The 17,576-nt window shown below is 50.6% G+C and overlaps 9 protein-coding genes across 9 annotated transcripts; 6 read left to right on the forward strand and 3 right to left on the reverse strand.

Annotated features, from left to right (window-relative positions):
* Positions 1-200: 200 nt before the first annotated feature.
* JCM6883_000697 (uncharacterized protein) lies at positions 201-1,075 on the forward strand (the record flags this gene model as incomplete). Its single annotated transcript, XM_076635363.1, has 5 exons — positions 201-344; positions 414-656; positions 730-789; positions 873-968; positions 1,050-1,075. Coding segments are annotated over 5 exons (569 nt in total), but the record flags the coding sequence as incomplete, so codon positions are not given.
* Positions 1,076-1,311: 236 nt separating this feature from the next.
* JCM6883_000698 (uncharacterized protein) lies at positions 1,312-4,624 on the forward strand (the record flags this gene model as incomplete). Its single annotated transcript, XM_076635364.1, has 10 exons — positions 1,312-1,407; positions 1,472-1,536; positions 1,611-1,730; positions 1,800-1,923; positions 1,987-2,010; positions 2,079-2,402; positions 2,482-2,663; positions 2,742-2,844; positions 2,945-4,153; positions 4,214-4,624. The coding sequence occupies 10 exons, from the start codon at positions 1,312-1,314 to the stop codon at positions 4,622-4,624; spliced, it is 2,658 nt and encodes an 885-aa protein (XP_076484637.1).
* Positions 4,625-5,240: 616 nt separating this feature from the next.
* Positions 5,241-5,826, reverse strand: JCM6883_000699 (histone H2B family protein; the record flags this gene model as incomplete). The annotated part of the gene is made up of 3 exons (XM_076635365.1): positions 5,241-5,290; positions 5,355-5,483; positions 5,556-5,826. The coding sequence occupies 3 exons, from the start codon at positions 5,824-5,826 to the stop codon at positions 5,241-5,243; spliced, it is 450 nt and encodes a 149-aa protein (XP_076484638.1).
* A 712-nt stretch (positions 5,827-6,538) lies between these two features.
* On the forward strand, positions 6,539-7,201 carry JCM6883_000700 (uncharacterized protein; the record flags this gene model as incomplete). The annotated part of the gene is made up of 2 exons (XM_076635366.1): positions 6,539-6,732; positions 6,796-7,201. The coding sequence occupies 2 exons, from the start codon at positions 6,539-6,541 to the stop codon at positions 7,199-7,201; spliced, it is 600 nt and encodes a 199-aa protein (XP_076484639.1).
* Positions 7,202-7,827: 626 nt separating this feature from the next.
* JCM6883_000701 (acyl-CoA thioesterase) lies at positions 7,828-9,662 on the reverse strand (the record flags this gene model as incomplete). The annotated part of the gene is made up of 7 exons (XM_076635367.1): positions 7,828-7,986; positions 8,052-8,110; positions 8,186-8,438; positions 8,507-9,114; positions 9,182-9,258; positions 9,318-9,565; positions 9,639-9,662. 7 exons carry the CDS (start codon positions 9,660-9,662, stop codon positions 7,828-7,830), a joined length of 1,428 nt encoding a protein of 475 aa, XP_076484640.1.
* Positions 9,663-9,912: 250 nt separating this feature from the next.
* JCM6883_000702 (uncharacterized protein) lies at positions 9,913-11,130 on the forward strand (the record flags this gene model as incomplete). The annotated part of the gene is made up of 7 exons (XM_076635368.1): positions 9,913-10,128; positions 10,197-10,218; positions 10,284-10,395; positions 10,465-10,563; positions 10,619-10,826; positions 10,891-10,965; positions 11,023-11,130. The coding sequence occupies 7 exons, from the start codon at positions 9,913-9,915 to the stop codon at positions 11,128-11,130; spliced, it is 840 nt and encodes a 279-aa protein (XP_076484641.1).
* A 286-nt stretch (positions 11,131-11,416) lies between these two features.
* On the forward strand, positions 11,417-12,444 carry JCM6883_000703 (uncharacterized protein; the record flags this gene model as incomplete). The annotated part of the gene is made up of 2 exons (XM_076635369.1): positions 11,417-12,106; positions 12,181-12,444. The coding sequence occupies 2 exons, from the start codon at positions 11,417-11,419 to the stop codon at positions 12,442-12,444; spliced, it is 954 nt and encodes a 317-aa protein (XP_076484642.1).
* A 1,008-nt stretch (positions 12,445-13,452) lies between these two features.
* On the forward strand, positions 13,453-15,165 carry JCM6883_000704 (uncharacterized protein; the record flags this gene model as incomplete). The annotated part of the gene is made up of 4 exons (XM_076635370.1): positions 13,453-13,703; positions 13,771-13,861; positions 13,928-13,986; positions 14,046-15,165. The coding sequence occupies 4 exons, from the start codon at positions 13,453-13,455 to the stop codon at positions 15,163-15,165; spliced, it is 1,521 nt and encodes a 506-aa protein (XP_076484643.1).
* Positions 15,166-15,186: 21 nt separating this feature from the next.
* On the reverse strand, positions 15,187-17,239 carry JCM6883_000705 (uncharacterized protein; the record flags this gene model as incomplete). The annotated part of the gene is made up of 5 exons (XM_076635371.1): positions 15,187-15,405; positions 15,468-16,146; positions 16,208-16,658; positions 16,732-16,928; positions 16,998-17,239. 5 exons carry the CDS (start codon positions 17,237-17,239, stop codon positions 15,187-15,189), a joined length of 1,788 nt encoding a protein of 595 aa, XP_076484644.1.
* Positions 17,240-17,576: the final 337 nt, after the last annotated feature.

Genomic DNA, 17,576 nt, shown 5'->3' on the forward strand with positions numbered 1-17,576 from the left:
TTTTGTAATAAAAAATTAAGTCTCTTCGGGGCATGTTGATAATTCGCGCGGTTATTTACCCCCACGTAAATTTTATTCTGGAAAACGCGGCCCCCCCCCCCCCCCCCCCTTTTTTTCTCCGCTCAGTCTTCGTCGTTGCGAGGGCTCAGCAATCCGAATTCGAAGAACTGATCCTTTATCTCGTTTTCTCGTTTTTTCAGCTCGAGTCTTGTTCGAATACACCGCAGATGAAGAGAACGAAATGTCCCTTGTCGAGGGAGAGATCTTAGAAGGGATCGAAATGATCGATGAAGGTTGGTGGAGTGCTCGTGGAGTCAGTGAAGACAAGAGTGGTTTGTTCCCTTGTAAGTCTCTTCGTTGCTCTCAGCCAAGCTAATCCCTCAGGCTGACGAGTTCCGCCGTGTGACTACTAGCGAACTACGTCGAATTAATCGAGGAGGAACAAGGATCAGGTCAAAGTCCTGAGAATGAGAATGAATCGATTCAACCTCAAGCTCAAGAAGAATCATCTGAACAACCTTCGACGTTTGACGCCCCGCCTCCCCCTCCCCCTCCCCCTCCCCCTCCTCCTCCTCCTCCAGCTCCTCCCGCTCCACCAATGCCAGCGAGAATCCCAGAACCCGAGCCTGAACCTCAAGTCGAAGAAACTGAACAAGGTACCTCTCCCCCTTTCCTCACTGTCTCTTCCCGACAGATCAGGCGCTGATCGAGAGAGTGCGTTGGGGGTAGATCTAGGTAACGTCGCGATCGCTCTGTATGATTACGAACTCTCTGAAGAAGGAGAAGTTTGTTCGTCCCCCTTCTGTTCCCTCTCCTTTTCTCTGCCTGTCTCGGGACGTGTCGCTGACGAGTCGGAGGGTGAGGGTGTGTAGCGTTCATGGAGGGACAAAAGATTACGCAGATAGAGTTTGTGTCGGATGAATGGTGGCAGGGAATTAATCAGGAAGGAGAGGAAGGGGTTTTCCCAGGTAAGCTCGAGAGATTGCTCTTTCTCTCGCGAGAGAGAGTCGAGAGGAAGGAAGGTACTGATGCATGAGTTGAGTGAGTAGCGAATTATGTTGAACTGCAGCAATAGGGAAAGAAAGAAGAAGTGAGGGGGTTGAAATTTTTGTTTATTTTTCGGTTGCAAATAAATTCAGTTGTTCTCTCTTATCGTATTGTATTCTGCTTGTCTAGGAGCTGGAGAGCGAGTAGCGACAGAAATCCTCGGAGTTAAAACACCACGCGACGCGAAACTCTTCTCTGTTGTTTGACCGCTCTCATCTCCTTCCTCACTCTCAACACTTCAACTCCCGATCTTCGACGAATGGTATGGGTATCAGTGGACTCTTACCACTCTTGAAAGAGATCACGGTTTCGTCCCACATCAAACACTTCAAAGGGAAGACTCTCGCTGTTGACGCCTACGTAAAACTCAACCCTCTCTCGCTCTCCTATCGTCGTAGCTGACTCACAGGCGAGTAAACGATAGGTTTGGTTACATCGAGGAGCGTATGGTTGTGCAGAAGAATTAGCAACGGGGAAACCTACCGTCAAGTCAGTCTCTCTCCTCTCCCTCTCTCTCCGAGTTCCGAGTCGGAGCTGATAGAGAGAGAGGTGTTTGAGGATAGGTATGTGAATTACGCGATGCATCGAGTAAGAATGTTGAAGTATTACGGAGTAACTCCTTATATCGTATTCGATGGTGGTTTGTTGCCTTCGAAAATGGGAACTGAAGGGGATCGTGAAAGGTCAGTTTCTATCCTCTTTCAGAACACTTAAGGAGCATGAGCTGATGAAGGGGGGGGGGGGAGAAACAGGAGGAGGAACGAAGCGTTAGCGAAAGGAAACGCGTTTTTGGCGGAAGGGAAATCGAATCAAGCGAGGGAATGTTTCGTCAAAGCTGTCGATGTGACCCCGGCAATGGCTTATCAACTCATCAAGGTCAGTTCGATGACTCTATACAGCTGTGCTGCGACGTAGCTGACGAGTTCACTGAGGTGATAGGCGCTTCGTCAAGAAGGAATTCGAGTGAGTTTTCTTCTTTCACTCCTTATTCACTCGAGTGTCACGCTGACCTCTCCGCCCCGCGTGAATAGTACGTCGTCGCACCTTACGAAGCCGATCCACAACTCGCCTACCTCGAAAAGCACGGACTCGTCGACGGTATCATCACGGAAGATTCCGATCTCCTCGTATTCGGTTGTCGCAACGTCCTCTTCAAACTTGATGGCGAAGGGAACTGTTCGTTAGTCTCGAGGGACGATTTCTCAAAGTGTCGAGAGTACAATTTCAGTGATTGGAGTGAAGTAGAGTTTCGACAAATGGCGATTTTGAGCGGGTGTGATTATTTGGAAAGTATTCAAGGCTTGGGGTTGAAGACGGCGTACAAATTGATGAGGAAGTACAAGACTGCCGAGAAGGTGAACAACTGCACTCTCTCTCTCTCTCTCTCTTTGCCCGTCGGGTCGTTTCTGACTCTGTGAGTTCGAATATGGATAGGTGATTCAATTCGTACGACTCGAAGGACAATTAACCGTACCTCGGAACTACGTCGAAGAGTTTCGTCGTGCCGAATTGACGTTCCTTCATCAACGAGTTTTCGACCCCGTCAAACGAGAATTGGTGCATTTCTCTCCTTTACCCGAGGGGAGAACCGCAGAGGAAATGCCTTTCGTTGGAGCGTGAGTTCCTCTTCTCCTTCAGTCGATGATGACTGTCTGAGCCGTGAATTTACTTTAATACTTTGTTTGAATGGGCAGTGAACTCGATCGTGAATACGTTTGTGGACTCGCGGATGGAAATATCGATCCGATTTCGAAACAAGCAATGATCGATCTCGTACCAAATTCTTTCGCTACCACTGTACGTCCTTCCATCCATACCTTCACTCGCTCGACTTCCGTCTGTCGTCAGGATCATCGAGCTAAATCTCGTTTTTCTCTCTCTTTGCGCTTTGACCCAGACCACTCATCGAACGACGTACAAACCTTCCCCTTCAACTTCCTCCCGTCCCTCCTCATCGAAACAAGCCCCCGCGGTTCAACCCGCAAAAGGCGCCGCATCAATCCTCAATTTTTTTTCGAGAACTCCCGCTGCCGCTTCCCCTTCGAATCTAGCGATCAATCCAGTCAAGAACGTTGCGAATCAGAAGAGAGTACATTTACTCTCAGGATCATCGTCAGGAGGAGGAGGAGGAGGGAAAGGGAAAGCGCCGTCACCGAAGAGGAAGAGTAAATTCTTCGGGAGGAAAGAGGAGAAGGAGGTGAAAGTGTCGATGCCGGTGAAAGGGAAGGAAAAGATGCTTGAAGTTGATGAAGATTCGGATGAGGTGATGGTAATCGAAGAGGAGAAAGCAACAGATGGAGACGAGGATGCGGAATTGGTTTTGAGGGAAATCGAAATGGAGATTGAGGTTACTTCGGAAACTCAATCGATCGCTACGGAAGAACCCAATGCAGGAGGAGATACGGGATCGCTTGACGAAATGACGCCTCCTGTTCAGATGGAAGAAGAACCCTCTCCAGTTTCGCCTCGTCAACAACTTTCGCCTACTCCCTGTCTCTCTTCTCCGATGGCAACTCCACCTCGCTCCAAACTACCCTCTCAACCCCTTCCTTCTGATCACGACCATCCAATCTCGGACGACGCACTCGCGATCAGCAGTCCCGTTTCGAGCGCTCACGCCGACGCAGGGTGGGAAGAACCTTCAATCTCGAGTCCTCCTCGTACAGCGATCAAAGCTTCCCCTCGTTCTCCTCCTCCTCCTTCTCGTGCTCAACCTCCTCCCCCTCCGAATCGAGCCGTTAAAACCGAGAAGAAGCAAGAACCCGAAGTCATCGAGCTTTCTTCGGATCCGATCGAAGTCACTTCTTCCGACGTTCAAGAACCTGCTCAAGATCAATCAACTCCTCGACCTCCGAAGAATCAACAACTCACTCGTAAGGCTTCCTCGTCTCAGGAAGACAAGAAACCCAACATTATGAAATCGAAATCAACGAAATCGAAATCTTCTGTTCAAGTTAGACCTGATTCTGGATCGAAAGGGAAAGGAAAGAAACGAGCGGTCGAAGAGGGGGAGCCGGAAGAGGAAGAGGAAGTCGATATGGCAGTTCAGAGCGTAGCGGCGAGTTGGAGAGCGAAATTCATGTTGCAAAACTCGTCGACTTCGAGGGTGAGTCTCTTCCTCTCCTGTTTCTGATGTGCTTACTGACTCTGTCCGATCGTACGATAGACTCCTCGACCCAAGACAACGTCTGTCGCTCCTCAACCTCCCGTTCCTGCTGTTTCCGATTCTATCCCCCGTCGAACCGTCTCGATTTCCCGTAAATCCTCTTCCACTTCCACTTCCGCTCGCATCCCTCTCTCTCCACGCTCAACGAACCGTACCTCGAAACATCAACCTCTTGTCGCTCCTCCACCTCAACCAACACTTGTCCCTAGGAATCCCTCCCCGAAACGTCGTCGAGTTTCTTCCTCTTCTACTACTTCGACTTCTCCCGAAATGGAGGAACCAACTCCTCCTTCGGCTAGAGGAGTTGATTCGCTTGAACTTCACAAAGGTTCTTCGAGTCCAGTCGTGATTACGAATCCGAAACTCCTCGCATTTAGGTTTCAAGGTCCAAGCGCGAGCGCGAGACGCTAGCTTTTCCTCTTCTCTCTCTTCTGCTTTCAGCGGTCTCACTCACGTTTGTTGCTTTTCCTACCGTACATACATATCGCATTGGCTCTCTCTCTCCCTCCTCTGTCCCTCTCGCTCATCGCAAAAGTTCTACATGCCCCCTTTTTGGTCAAGTTTGTTTTCTGTTGTCGTTTCTTCTTCTTTCTTCTCCTTTCTCGCAAGTGTCACTATCATCCTCTCAATGTTCTACCTTCCTCTCTCTCTCGCTCGCAAGCCTGCAATCGTTCTGTGTCTTCCCTTCTTCTTGACTTCTTCGAGCGCGAGAGATTCCTAATTCCGACGACGATGACGAGCCTGGGAGACGCTTTCACCTCTGTGAGCTCGCGTCAACTCTCTCCCTCTGTCCCGCCAGCTCTCTCAGCTCGACTCTCGCAGTTTCGAACCAGATTGAGCAATGACACAGAAAACTATTCTTCATTTCGAAACAACCACGAGCGAGAGAGAGTACAGGGAGAAGAGAGGGGTAGAGTAAGTAGACATGAAAGAGAGAGGCGAGACGAGGAGACAGAGGGACATGGAGAGAAGACAAGGACAGAAACAAGTTTTCAAGCGATCAAATTTTGCTTCGTAAGCGATTTCCTTACTTCTTTTCCTTGGGAGGAGGCATCAAAGCAGCGAACTTGGTGACAGCTGCGAGGAAGTATTCCCGTTCCAGGGTCAGCTGGAACCGTCTGAGAGAGGGGAAGATCCTCACCTTTGGTTCCTTCAGAAATCGCATGTTTCGAAAGTTCTCCAGGGAGGATCAAACGAGTCGCGGTTTGAATCTCACGAGAAGAGATCGTGACTTTCTTGTTGTACGCCGCGAGTTTCGAAGCTTCGGCAGCTATAAATCATCAACAACGACGAGGGAAGAATCAGCTTTGATCGAAAAAGAGAGTGGAAGAGAAGAGCTCACCGAGTTTTTCGAAAATGTCATTGACGAACGAATTGAGAATGAGCATCGCCTTGTTCGAGATCCCTAAATCGGGGTGAACTTGTTTGAGAACCTTGTAAATGTAGGAATGGTACGTTTCTTTGCGAGACTTCTTCTTCTTCTTCTTCGCGTCTCCTTCTCCCGAGAGGGCTTTCTTGACGGCTTTCTTCGCGGGAGCTTTACCTCCAGTCGCTCCTCCTCCAGAGATAGACGCAGTGCCAGAACCGGCAGGAGTTTTCGCAGAGATTGCCATTGTTCCTGTAGATCGAGTTGAGGAGAGTCAGCTCAAGGTGTTCCCCCCTACTTCCTTAACACTGCTGTTGTGACGAGAGGAGTCGATAAGAGGGAGGCGAAGAGCAAGGGGAAGGGAATGACGCATGAGGGGTTCGTGCTACTTCTTTCTCCTTTCGACCTTTCCAAGTGCCTCAGAGAGGAATGTGGGCTCACCTTGTGTGTGTAGAAAGTACTGTGGTTGATCGAGGTGGAGAAGGGGAAGAAGTGAGTGAAAGGAAGAGGGAAGAGAGAGAGGAAGAGAGTCAAAAAGCGAGTCACGCGGGTCTACTTCTTCTTCGAACCCACGGACCCCTCTTCTTTTTCCTTTTCGGAGTCACTCCGCGGAGTCGTCTATCCCGTGATCTGACAGTCGCATACACTCTCCCTTCGAGAGTGCACAGCGAGTGGGTCTGATTCGTGAGGGCAGGGAGCTGTTTGCCACTCGAAGGTAATCAGCGAGAAAGTCTCGCCCGTTCAGAGTCGCTGCTGGGAAAGAGAGCGTTTTGAATTGAAAAGAACAAGGCGAGGAGGTTTTAGCTCAATGTTGCGTTGCAACGAGTTCTTCGCTCTTTTCATCCTCGCTCTTTTCATCCTCGCTCTTTTCCCTGTCCTTCTCTCCCTCTTCCTCCACAATCGTTCCTCCCATTTCGACACTCCCTCGTCCAATCGCGTCGCTCCTTCGAATACAGTCGATGGTAGTCAAGGAGAACGAGAATTTCGAGTCTTCGTCGAATCTTCCTCAAGCTCAAGGATTCGCCGCTTCTCTCGCTCGTGTCGACCTCCCTCAACCCGAGATCGTCGTCTATGACTATCGTACTCAGTCGTTGATTCGATGCGCCGTATGGACTTTGAGAACGATCACTCCTCGAATCGAACTTGAGAATCGGTAAATCAGCGTTTTCTCCTTTCGCTCTACTCCGATCGAGAAACAGACGACTTACACCTGTAGTCATAGACCACGTCATTCATTCCCGATCAGCGACGTACGAACGAGATTGAGCTCCGAGGCAGTAAATCGCAGAGAGGAGGAAAAACCCGTTTCGAACCTTTATCCCTCACATTCGACTGAACCTCCCACTCTTCCTCCCTCCAAATCTCCTACTCCTTCAGATCTCCCTCCTACCCTTGAAATTTCTGCTGTCGAAAACCCTCCCGTGTTCTCCCCGAGCGAACGTCGCTCCTCAATCGAATCCAATTTTTCCCTCGTTTCCATCATAACGTCGACCTCTACTTCCACCATCGAGCCCAAGGAGATGGAAGCTGAGCAATTCGAAAGAGAATGGTGGAAGGTCGAATCAGTCTCGGTATCGAACCCGGAGGAGGATCGATCGAATTGGAAAATCGTCGCTTGGTGAGCAGATCTCTTTCGCAACAATCTAGTTAGTTATACTCGCATATGCATACCTATAGCACTTCTCCCTACTCCTATAGCCCCTATTCTCGTTGCCTCTGTATCCTCTTTGGATTTGTCCCTCGTCCTCCCCCTAGAATATCCCGTATCGTAGCCTCTCTACTTCTCTTCTGATTCTTCTCTGTTGTTGTTACCCCTCTTGTCTACTTTCCGCCGTCGTACATTCTGTTCTCGTTTCTTTGATACCTTCCTCCTTTGATCGATTGCCGTTTGAATCTTGTTTGTTCTCCCGTTTCGCAGATTTTGCTCCGTCCTCCCTCCTCTCTCTCGTTCGCTGTATCCGCTCCCTCAACACCTGTAGCTGTCAATCTTCTCGGTATGCTTGTACTTTCAGCTCCTCTCCTTCCGAACGTCAATAGAGTGAGAAAACCTTGAGATACTGTTACAACAGAGAAAGAGTCGAATTGAAAATACTGAGTTTGGACTAAAACCTAAGATCATTCGTTCTTATACGAGGAAACCCTGTTACCGCGATACGAGAGGAAGTAGATCATCACGATTGTTTCGAACAAGGTCAGTGCTCGAATCCCTTCGAAACTATGGCAAAAAGGAGAAGAACGATTCGACGACTCACTGCTGCAACACCCTCTTATCGAGTAACCTATCTTCCCTCCGTTTCTCTGCACCCGCCGCAATCTTCGCGACTGGTCCTTCTGATCCTTCTTCAGGTAAGCGGACTTGTCGGAGAGAACCTTGGAGAGGTCGACCGGATTCAGGATCGATCGCGACCTAGCGAGTCGACGAGGAGTGAGTGGGGAAGGTAAGAGGGAGAGAAAGAGGAGGAGAGAGCGTACGAGAGTAAAGAGTGAATCGGAGACGGGTCGGATTTGAGGATTTTTCGAATTTCGATCCTCTGAGCGAGATATAGAGAGCGCAGATCAGTCTTGAGTCGAACCAGAGAATCATTCAGGCGGACGTGAGGACTCACCACAAGTGACGGTGACGGCAACTTCAATCGACGAATCCCAAACTTTGACCACTGCCGCTCGACAATACACGACCCAACCCGGTTCTACGGCCAACTTGAACGTGAGTCCGTCGATCGCAGCCGAAGACCATGCCGCGTGAGGGCAGATCCTTCGAGCCGCGATCGAAGAAACTTCTTCGACCCATCGCATGAGAGTTCCGCCGAAAAGGATTTGTTTCGAGTTGCAGTGTTGAGGTCGGACGATCCATAAGCACTGTGAAGATGAGATGCAAATGAAGGATAGTCGATTTGGAGAGAGCGGGAGAGGATGAGAGAACTGACCATGCAAAGAGTATCTGCGAAATCAACAGTCGAAGCGATTTCTAACCCTTTCTCCACTACATCGTCTCCTTCCGAATGGGTTGAATGCCCAGTAGCTCTCGATACTGTCTCTTCATCCGGTACCGCAATCTTGACCCATCCCCCATGACCCTTCTTCATCGCCAACTGATCAATCACTTTCTTCGATACCCTCACTTTCTCCATGTACCCCTCGATCGATCCAACCACGTCCTCCCCGTCTACTCTAACATCCGGATCTCCTCTCATGTAAGCTTCCACCAAAATCTCCTGCTCCAATCGATCGACCAATTCGTTCTCTTTTTCTAACGGTTTCCTCGCTTCGGCTTGACGTTTCTTTTCCAACTCGTCGACGAAGGCACGGTAAGAGGAGAGTAAGCGATCTGTCTCTTTCGAGTTCTTGATGCGATGAGCACGACGTCGACCGGCGAGGAGGTAGCGTTTTCGTTCGAGAAGAGTCGTCGGTTTGATTTCGGGTAACTGAGCTCGAAGTGGTGCAGGAGGCCGCGTCAATCCGAGATAGTCGGTAAGAGAGAGAATGAAGTTGGGCGTAGGAGGTAGAGTGGGTTTTGCGACGAAGGTGAGATAGGCTGTCGAGAGACGAACGAGGCTCAATTCTGACGAAGCTGGATCGAGAGGAACGAGGAAGAAGCTTACCGTGACAGCAATAGATCTCTGGACTGAGTGGATCGGATTGGTTCTCCTTCATGACTCTCACACCAATCTCCATCGAGCTGACACGGAAAAACTGAGTCGAGCTGAACGAACGAGAAAACAAGTAGTTCAAGCTCACCTTCCCCAAGCTCGATTAACCGCACTCGAGATATGAATCACGTCTCCAACTCTGATCTCGTGCAAGAAGATGACTCTATCGACGGAAATCGTCAAACAAGGACCTTGAGCGTGTTTCGCAGCGACCAGACCAGCCGATACGTCAACGAGTTTCAGGAGCTCTCCACCAAAGAGACGACCATGGTGATCGCATTCAGGAGGGGAGAGCTTGTATCGATAAGAGACGAGAGATGCTCCAGCTTCTTTCGGCTGATTGCGAAGCGAAAGGGTTTCGATAAGCGGGGTCTGATTTCGCTTGAAAGGAACGACGTGGGCAACTCACCTCGTTAGAGCCTGTCAGCTGCATTGCTCGTCTACGTCGGTAGTTCAGAGTCGCTATAGTGAAGGGAAGCAGTGCGAGAGCCGGCGCCAGAAATGGATATCGAAAGCATGGGAGGAATATGGCGACAGCGAGTATGCAGATTGCGGATTCGAAAGAGAGCAGCGGCTCTTTAGCCATGTCGGCAATTCAGCTCGGCAGATGAAGTGAATGGAAGGGAGGAGAGAGGATTTCCGAAGCGACTTGCAACCTCTGCCTCTCACTCGTCACCGACAAGATGCAGTCCATCCAACCACTAGCTCTACGGAGCTTACGCACGTCCACACCCTCCTTCCTCCTCGCTCGAGCTTCCCCAGTCCTGTCCGCCTCAAATTTCCTTCAACACCGCTCCTATGCTACGGCTCCCTCTCCCGCCGACGAGGCCGCTGAGATGCAGAAGAAATCGTTGAGGATGGCAGAGAAGGCAGGTAGAATGAAACAAAACATGGGTTCAGTTAGTCCCATCTCGCTTAATGGGAACTTTTTCTAGATCAACTGATGAAGTCGTTTCCTTGCTCGTAGATGACTGCTATTCCGATTATCGGTACGTACAGAGATAGCTGAGAGCTACGAGATTGATCTATGCTGACCTGGTCTCCCGCGACGCAGCGAATCACGTTCCTCCCGCACAAGGTCGTAAACTTCCCTCGGACGCTGGCCTCAAGTTGCGCATCAAATACTTCTGGTTCGATCTACAGAACATTGGTTACTCTCTATGGACGTGAGTGAACGTTTACTAGTCCAGTCCGCTTTGTCTGAGCCGGATTAATTAGGTTTCTTTCTCGCGCAGACGTCGACGATGGAAGAAACTGTTGGGCAAAGATTGGTATGAGAAGTTCCAAGAACGTGCTCTCGCTACTTATCAAGTAACGAATCAAGCTCTCGCGACGTGAGTCTCCTCTCGCCACCGCTGATGCAGCAATCTGACGCCTTTTGTCTTCCAGTGGAAATTACGAGAAAGCTCGACCATTCGTTGCAAACGTCGTTCTCGATTCGCTCAAAGCACAACGAAGTACAAAGTTGCAAGGTCTACGGATGAACTGGAAGTTGCACAAGGTCGTGAAGCAGACGGCAGTGTGCGCGAGGGAACAAGAATTGTTGAAAAAGAATGAACCGGTCGGGCAAATCGCGGTTCGATTCGTTACGGAACAGGTGAGTACATTCTTCAATGAGCGATAGTGACATACGACTCATTCCATGAGTGTAAAACTCGCAGAGTTTGGAAATCAGCGATTCGAGAGGACAAGTAGTTGGATCTGGTTCTCACGCTTCGCCAGAACAGGTCACCGAGGTACGTCTCAGACCTTCGTCTTGATCAGACGGCATCACTGACGCCTAGTGGTAACAGTACTTGATCTTCCAACGGGACATGTGGAGACCTGACGACGAATGGAAATGTGTGAAAAAGGGAGCGAAGGAAACTGATACCCTCGCGAACCCTGCTGATCAACCCTAGATCACGTTTATTTGATATACTTCTTACTCGTAATGCAATAATGATAGCAAATCTTGCGAAAAACGAGAGACCTTTTGCGCGGTCATCGAGATTTGGGATTGAGAGAAGTTCTTCTCCTTCACTTTCGCTTTACTGAACCTCGCCTCGCCGCCTGTCTATCTCCAGAGACTTTATACCTCCCACGGCAACAGGTCATCGACAACATACTGTCAGCTCAAGATTTACCAAGAGCGCGATAAACAAAGTCCTACTCCAGCGACCTACCCCTCGAGAACCTGCGAACGACATGGCAGGAGGTTTATTCGCAGTATACAGAGATACCAGCGCCGTCCCAACAAGTCAATCCACGTCGAAGAGAGCGAACGGTTCTTCATCCAACTTGTCGGTAAACAATCGCAAAAAAGATGGGTTCCCCGTCTTTAGGGATACCGCGAGGGGCGTCAACGGGTTGCAAGAGAAGGAGAATCTAGATCCATTGGGCAAAGGAGGGAAAAGGTCTGCGATGAGCGGGAAGGGAAAGAAAGTTTGTTCAGACGGAACGAAACCGGGAGAAACCACGAAGGGAAAGGCAGTAATGGGTGATCGGATAGTCAAGAAGGTGAACAAGGTATCGACCGCGGCGTCAGAGAACGGAATTTGCACTGGAACGTTAAAAACTCGAGTTCTTCCTCCTCTTCCTCCTCTCGAATCCGACTCTCCTTCTCCTACAATCGAACCTTCTCCCCCTTCTGTCCCTTCTGTCGTCGATATCTCTCTCGGTGCAACTCCTGCGAAACCGACACTGAACTCCTCTCAACGATCTATCGACTCTCCCGCCTCGAATGTCGATTCAGGATACGGCAAAGTTAGCGATAACGACCTCGAACTCGGTGAAGATGGCGTCGAATTCGACGACGAGAGTGACATGTCGATCGAGGTGGACACGAACGAGTTGAACCGCCGCGCTCGCGCATTGACGGAATCTCCTCTCGCTGAGGTAAGTCTCTTTCTGTCTTAATCCCCGCTTTCTACCCTGGACCTTGGTAGCTGATTCTTCGCGACGATCACTAGATCACTCAAGCTTTCACCGGCCTCGGAAGATTCTCAAACTCGAACGCACCAGCTTCTCCCTCTCCCCTCAACCTCGATCGCGACCCGTCATCTGCCTCGTTACTTCGCAACAAGAGATCATCTCCTACGAAGTCAGTTTCGGCTTTACCTCCTCGACTGCGACCTTACTACTCGACGACAGCCACGACGAAGAAGATCAAACCTGGTCAAACTGCTCCTCTAGCTCCGAAATCAGGTCCCTCTTCTCGTTCCCTCCGATTTTAACACCACTCCTCAAGCTCCCAGCTTCATAGTCGAACCTACACCCAGCGCTTCGATTCATCGCACTTCGACCCAGCAGCAGCTCTCTCCCTTCGTTTTTCACCATTCCTCTTGTTTTACTTCGTCATTTCGTATTGTCGCATTCGATTTTCTCTCCCAGCCGCATTTCGTCGATCATTATACATCCCGAACAAGCTCTCTCGATTTATCGTTATTTAGGCCCTTTGCATCGAGTCGTTCTACAACCTTATTAGTCTGATTTATCGCTGTATATTGGATTTGCACAACAGACCTCGTCGACTTACTCCTAGCAGCTCGTTCTCTTGCAAGCGTCGGCAAGTGAGCGGGAAGGAGTAGTCTTTCGCATTGCATGAACAGCGTCGTCAACTCGTTGCGACTTCCGGCGACCTGCGAGCGCTCGAATATAGTTCCAATTCACACAAACCACCGAGGTATACACCGCTGACCACAAACAGGTCGGAGCTGGACAGAAGGAGAGGAACCAGCGAGATTAGGCGATTTTGAGCAGCTGCAAGAACCGGTTCATGCTATGTGTTGCTAGTTTTGATCTTCCCTTCAAGCAACTAAATCCTCGATGGTCTAGTGGTTATGATTCGGCTCTCTCACAGCCGCGAGCGGGGTTCGATTCCCCGTCGGGGAAGTTCATCTTTTGTCGTCGTCTTGCACTTTTTGTCAAACTCTACTCGATCTCTTTCTGCTTTTCCTTGCCAGCCTCACGGTCGTTACCACAACAGAACACGAGGAAGCGACCCGGCAACGTTTTCCTGTGCTTTCGTGAGGAGCGTTCCGTTACGAACGACCGCCGAAATCTATCGTCTACCTCCTCTTCTCACTCGACTCGTTCACTCTCACTCGACTCGTTCACTCCACAAACTTACGACTCTCACGACGTCCTAAGCAACAATTTACGCTCCTTGACGTTCGCTGCTGGTTCTCTCATTCCCCTCTTTCGCTTCTCCCCACTTGTCATCGGATCTTCCCTGACGGGCTATGAGCTTCTACGATCGGTTCCGACAACCAGGAGGTGACCTCGCAAGCTTCTTCCGCTCCCTGACCACCCCGACTCGTCGCTACACTTCGGAACGTCATGAACCAACCGAATACGAATGGGAGCTCTTTCGTGCTCGACAAGGCGGAACGAAGCGGTTGGATTTCTTTGATGCGAATTTGAGGGGTCCTCAAGGCGCGACTAGTGTGTTGGGCGAACTTCAGAGGTCTCCTGCCGCTTCCAGTATTTCGTTGTGAGTTCAAAATCGCCTCTTCTTCCGCTTTGTTCCTGAAGGCTGACGCCCTTTGACTTGCTGCTAGGTCCCAGAACGAGTTGGGAGACGATGGAGTACGTGAACTGCTCGTTGGGATGAAGAGGTTACGAGCGAAGGACATCGGATCGCATTTACAGGTTCGTCAGTTTTCTCTTTCAATTGCATTGGATTGACACTGATACTCCTGTGCTCATGCTCTATAGGAGATCAACCTATCGGGATGTGGACTCAGCGATGTTGCTTTGTACCTGGTTACGCTACAGTGAGTAGACAACTCGAAGCCGGCTCGAGTGCGCGAAACTGACACGATCTCGGTAACAGTCTCCTTCAACCTTCACCTCATCCACCGTCGATTACTCACTTATATCTCACCGGCAACAACCTATCCCTGTCACTCTCCTCGCTTCCTGAATTTCTCGGCAAAACTCTCTCTTCACCATCCTCCTCCGTTCAATGTTTCTCCCTGACAAACAACCCCTCAATCGGTACTGCCGGCCTTACAGCTCTTCTACCACATCTCAAACTCGCTGAAGGTCCCTCGCAACTATCTCAGCTCCATCTCTCCGTTTGCGGTTTGACGCCCGACGCTGCAGAACCACTCGCTCGTTGGCTAGAAGACCCGAACGGAGGAGGAAGACTCCAAGTGCTCGCGGTCAACGGCTGTACTTTGAGCCAAGCTGGAGTAAGGAGGATTGCTCGAGCAGTCACGAGCGGGAAAGCTTCAAGTTTGATCCATTTCGAGTATCACGCGAATGACGAAGGAGAGTCGGAGGAATGGCGAGAAGTCATCGACGCACTCGAGGCAGAAGAGACGGAGGAAGATCGGACAGGGTGGAAGGAGAAATTGGAAGCGGCGAAGGAGAGGAACAAACAAGTTTACAAGGAAACGAGGTTGACGGCGCTCTCTCTCGTTTCTGCAGCCCGAGTTCTCTTCGGAGGAAACGCCTGCGAAGCTCAAATCGACGTGTCGGAAATCCTTGAGGAGGTGGATTCGAGTCGACCTGGAAGTACTGTCACGGGTTCGCGATCGTTCTCCTCTCCTCAACCTTTCCCTTTCCTTCGACTCCCGATCGAACTTCAAGTTCACGTTCTTCGATGTCTTCCACTCCTGAGACCATCTCGACTCGCTCACCTTTACCCCTCTCTCGATTCAGCCTGCCCTATTGAAGTCGACCCTTCAACCCTGTCTTCTCCTCTTACCGAAGCTCAATTCCTTCGCATCCTCTCTCATTGCGCGAATCGTTCGACTCTCAAGACTGAGATCCGGATTGTCGAAGCTCAACTCGCTGGAAGCGCCCCTTCGTTGAACTCGACTCGAGCGAGACCGGCCTGGGCAGAACGACAGAATAACGGGGAAGCGGGAGGAGGAAACGGATGGGAAGAATGGTTCTTACGTTCGACAGGATGTGATAGATTCGAAAGAGCAGGTTCTCTACGCTAACTAGCTTACTTGATTGGTTGATCAATTACTACTTGTACTACTCACTGCCATTGATCGACGAGATTCAAGAGGTCGAGGTTGAACCGTTCCGAGAGGTAAAAGAGTCCAAAACGAGAATGTCTTGACGTTCGGATTCGAGACGGTACTCTTGAGTAATCCTCCTTTTTGAGGACTTTTCGTGGGAGAAGGAGGTGCGCTTCCTTCGTCGGATTGATAGACATAAGTGACGAGCATGTTTGCCTGGACGTGAATTCCTACCTCAGCTTAGCCCAAAAGCATTGCTCGGATAGGGATCTACGCACCCTGAGAGGACCAACGACATCTCGACCTATCGCAACTTCCATGGCGATCGTTGTTCGATTCATTCTCCTCTCGATGATTCCCGGTGCTGCTCTTCTCTTTTTCTTCGGCGATCCACCATCTCCTCCACCTCCTAGTTCTTCTTCCTCTCCAATCTCGTCTCGTAAGATCGCATCCTCATCGTCCTCGTACTCCCAATCTTCCGCGTACGCCGAAATCGGGAAACTCGAAGTCGGGAGGTTCACGGCGAAGGGAGGAGGTGGAGGAGCCTGGCCTTCTTCGACTAACTTGTTCGCACCAGGACGAGCGACTCCCAAACGAACTTGAATCGGTTCGTACAGAGGGTTCGTCAAACTGATTTCGAAAGTGTAAGTTCGACCGGGTCGCAAGGGTTCCTCCTCGCCTGTCGATCCAGGGTCGTTCGAGGATCGACTCGTCGCGGTTCGAGCAGTTCTTCGTAGGCCAGAGGCGGTACCAGCAGCGATTGCGCTCAGTCGGGATCCGATCGAAGCGGGAGGTCGACGATAGATCGTAACGGAGGGGAGGTAGTTTGCCGCGACTAGTTTGATCTTGTATCGAGTCGAGGATGATTTCTGTTCCGGTTTGATGAGAATGTGCTTGCAGACTGGACAGCGTTTCGATCGTTTCGCTTGAAGCGGAGTTCGAAGAGGTTTGAGGTCGCTGTTAGCGGATTGCACATCAGTAACGATGACTCGAGTATAGGATTGAGGAGTAAGCCTACTTTGAGAGGAGAGGCGGTTTCCAGCTCGAGTTCCAACGCTTGTCGATACTCGCGATTTGCTCGATATCCGTCATTTGTCTCATCGCGTCGACGAGATCCGCCTCTGTTTCTACTCCTTTCCCTTTTACGTCCTTCCCTCTCTCGCCCTCGGATGCATTTCCCGCACGTGCAGGATGAATGCTCGAATACTTTTCAAGTTCATCTCTCGCCGTTCCTTGATCTCCTCCTGCACCTCTTGCCCTCGAAGCGAGTCCGAACATACTCGGATATCTTGTGTTGAACCCGGGAATGTCCTTGAAGAGGGCAGCGGAAGCGGTGTTTGAGGAGGATGCGATCGGATTTTGTTGTGAAACGAGCGCTTGAGATCGTCGGATGTAAGGTTCGAGGTGGTTCTTGATGTGATCGAACTCGACCAGCTCTGGCGCTCCTTCTTCAGCTTTCTGTAGTTGAACTAGAACATTCACGAGCGAGGAGAGTCAATTATGGAGAATCGCGAAGAGATAGGAGAGTTCTCTGCGACTCACGAGCCAATCCAGTCGGTTTCTCGAACGTGATTCCAACTTCCTTCGAGTCCCACCCGCAGAACGTACACGATAAGAAGTAAGGAGGAACTCCAACGCTCGCTGCAGCCGTGTTGAGTGGAATCGAAGGATCCGGATCCGATGCGACTACTGACAGCACGTGAACGCACTGAGGGCACTGAAAGCAGTTCCTTGCACATCTGCATCGTAGGCGAGATCAATCAACTCTGTCGGCAACGCGAAAGGAGAGGGAAGAGATGTAGACGAACCGATTCTTCTCCCCTCTCACGCTCGCGCTAGGGACTTCGAATAGACAGTTCGGACAATAGTAGCAGGCGACTTCGTTACTCGCACACGTATCGCACCGGATTGCGTCGCATTCTTCGCAGAAGAGGAGGTTCGAGAGTGAGTGATGTTGAAAGAGCGCGAGAGGTGGTTCAGAAGGAGGTGGACGCGTCGGCGAGAAGGGTAAGGTGCAGGAGCAGTGGAATAGCGCCTCCTGGCTCGACATTGAGCCGATTGGCGTTGAGGTCGATGTTGAAGGCGAACGAAAGTCACGCTGGACGAGTTTCGCACGACTCTTAGCACTTCTCTCGTCTTCTTCCTGCCTGGGCGAACAGGACCAGCGTGAGAACCTCTGCTCAGATTGCGGAGAGCCCGAAGAGTGCGGGAAGGAAGCAAAAAGAAAGCAAAGCTCTCAATTTCCTTCCGAAGTCTCGCTCGCAGAAGCAAAAGATGAGTTTTCCCCGACGGGGAATCGAACCCCGCTCGCGGCTGTGAGAGAGCCGAATCATAACCACTAGACCATCGAGGATTTAGTTGCTTGTGAGAGAGCTAAATTACATTTA

The sequence above is a fragment of the Sporobolomyces salmoneus genome (genome assembly GCF_050403485.1).
Source record: "Sporobolomyces salmoneus JCM6883 DNA, S_salmoneus_JCM6883_v1_ctg96, whole genome shotgun sequence".
Taxonomy (NCBI): Eukaryota; Fungi; Basidiomycota; class Microbotryomycetes; order Sporidiobolales; family Sporidiobolaceae; genus Sporobolomyces; species Sporobolomyces salmoneus.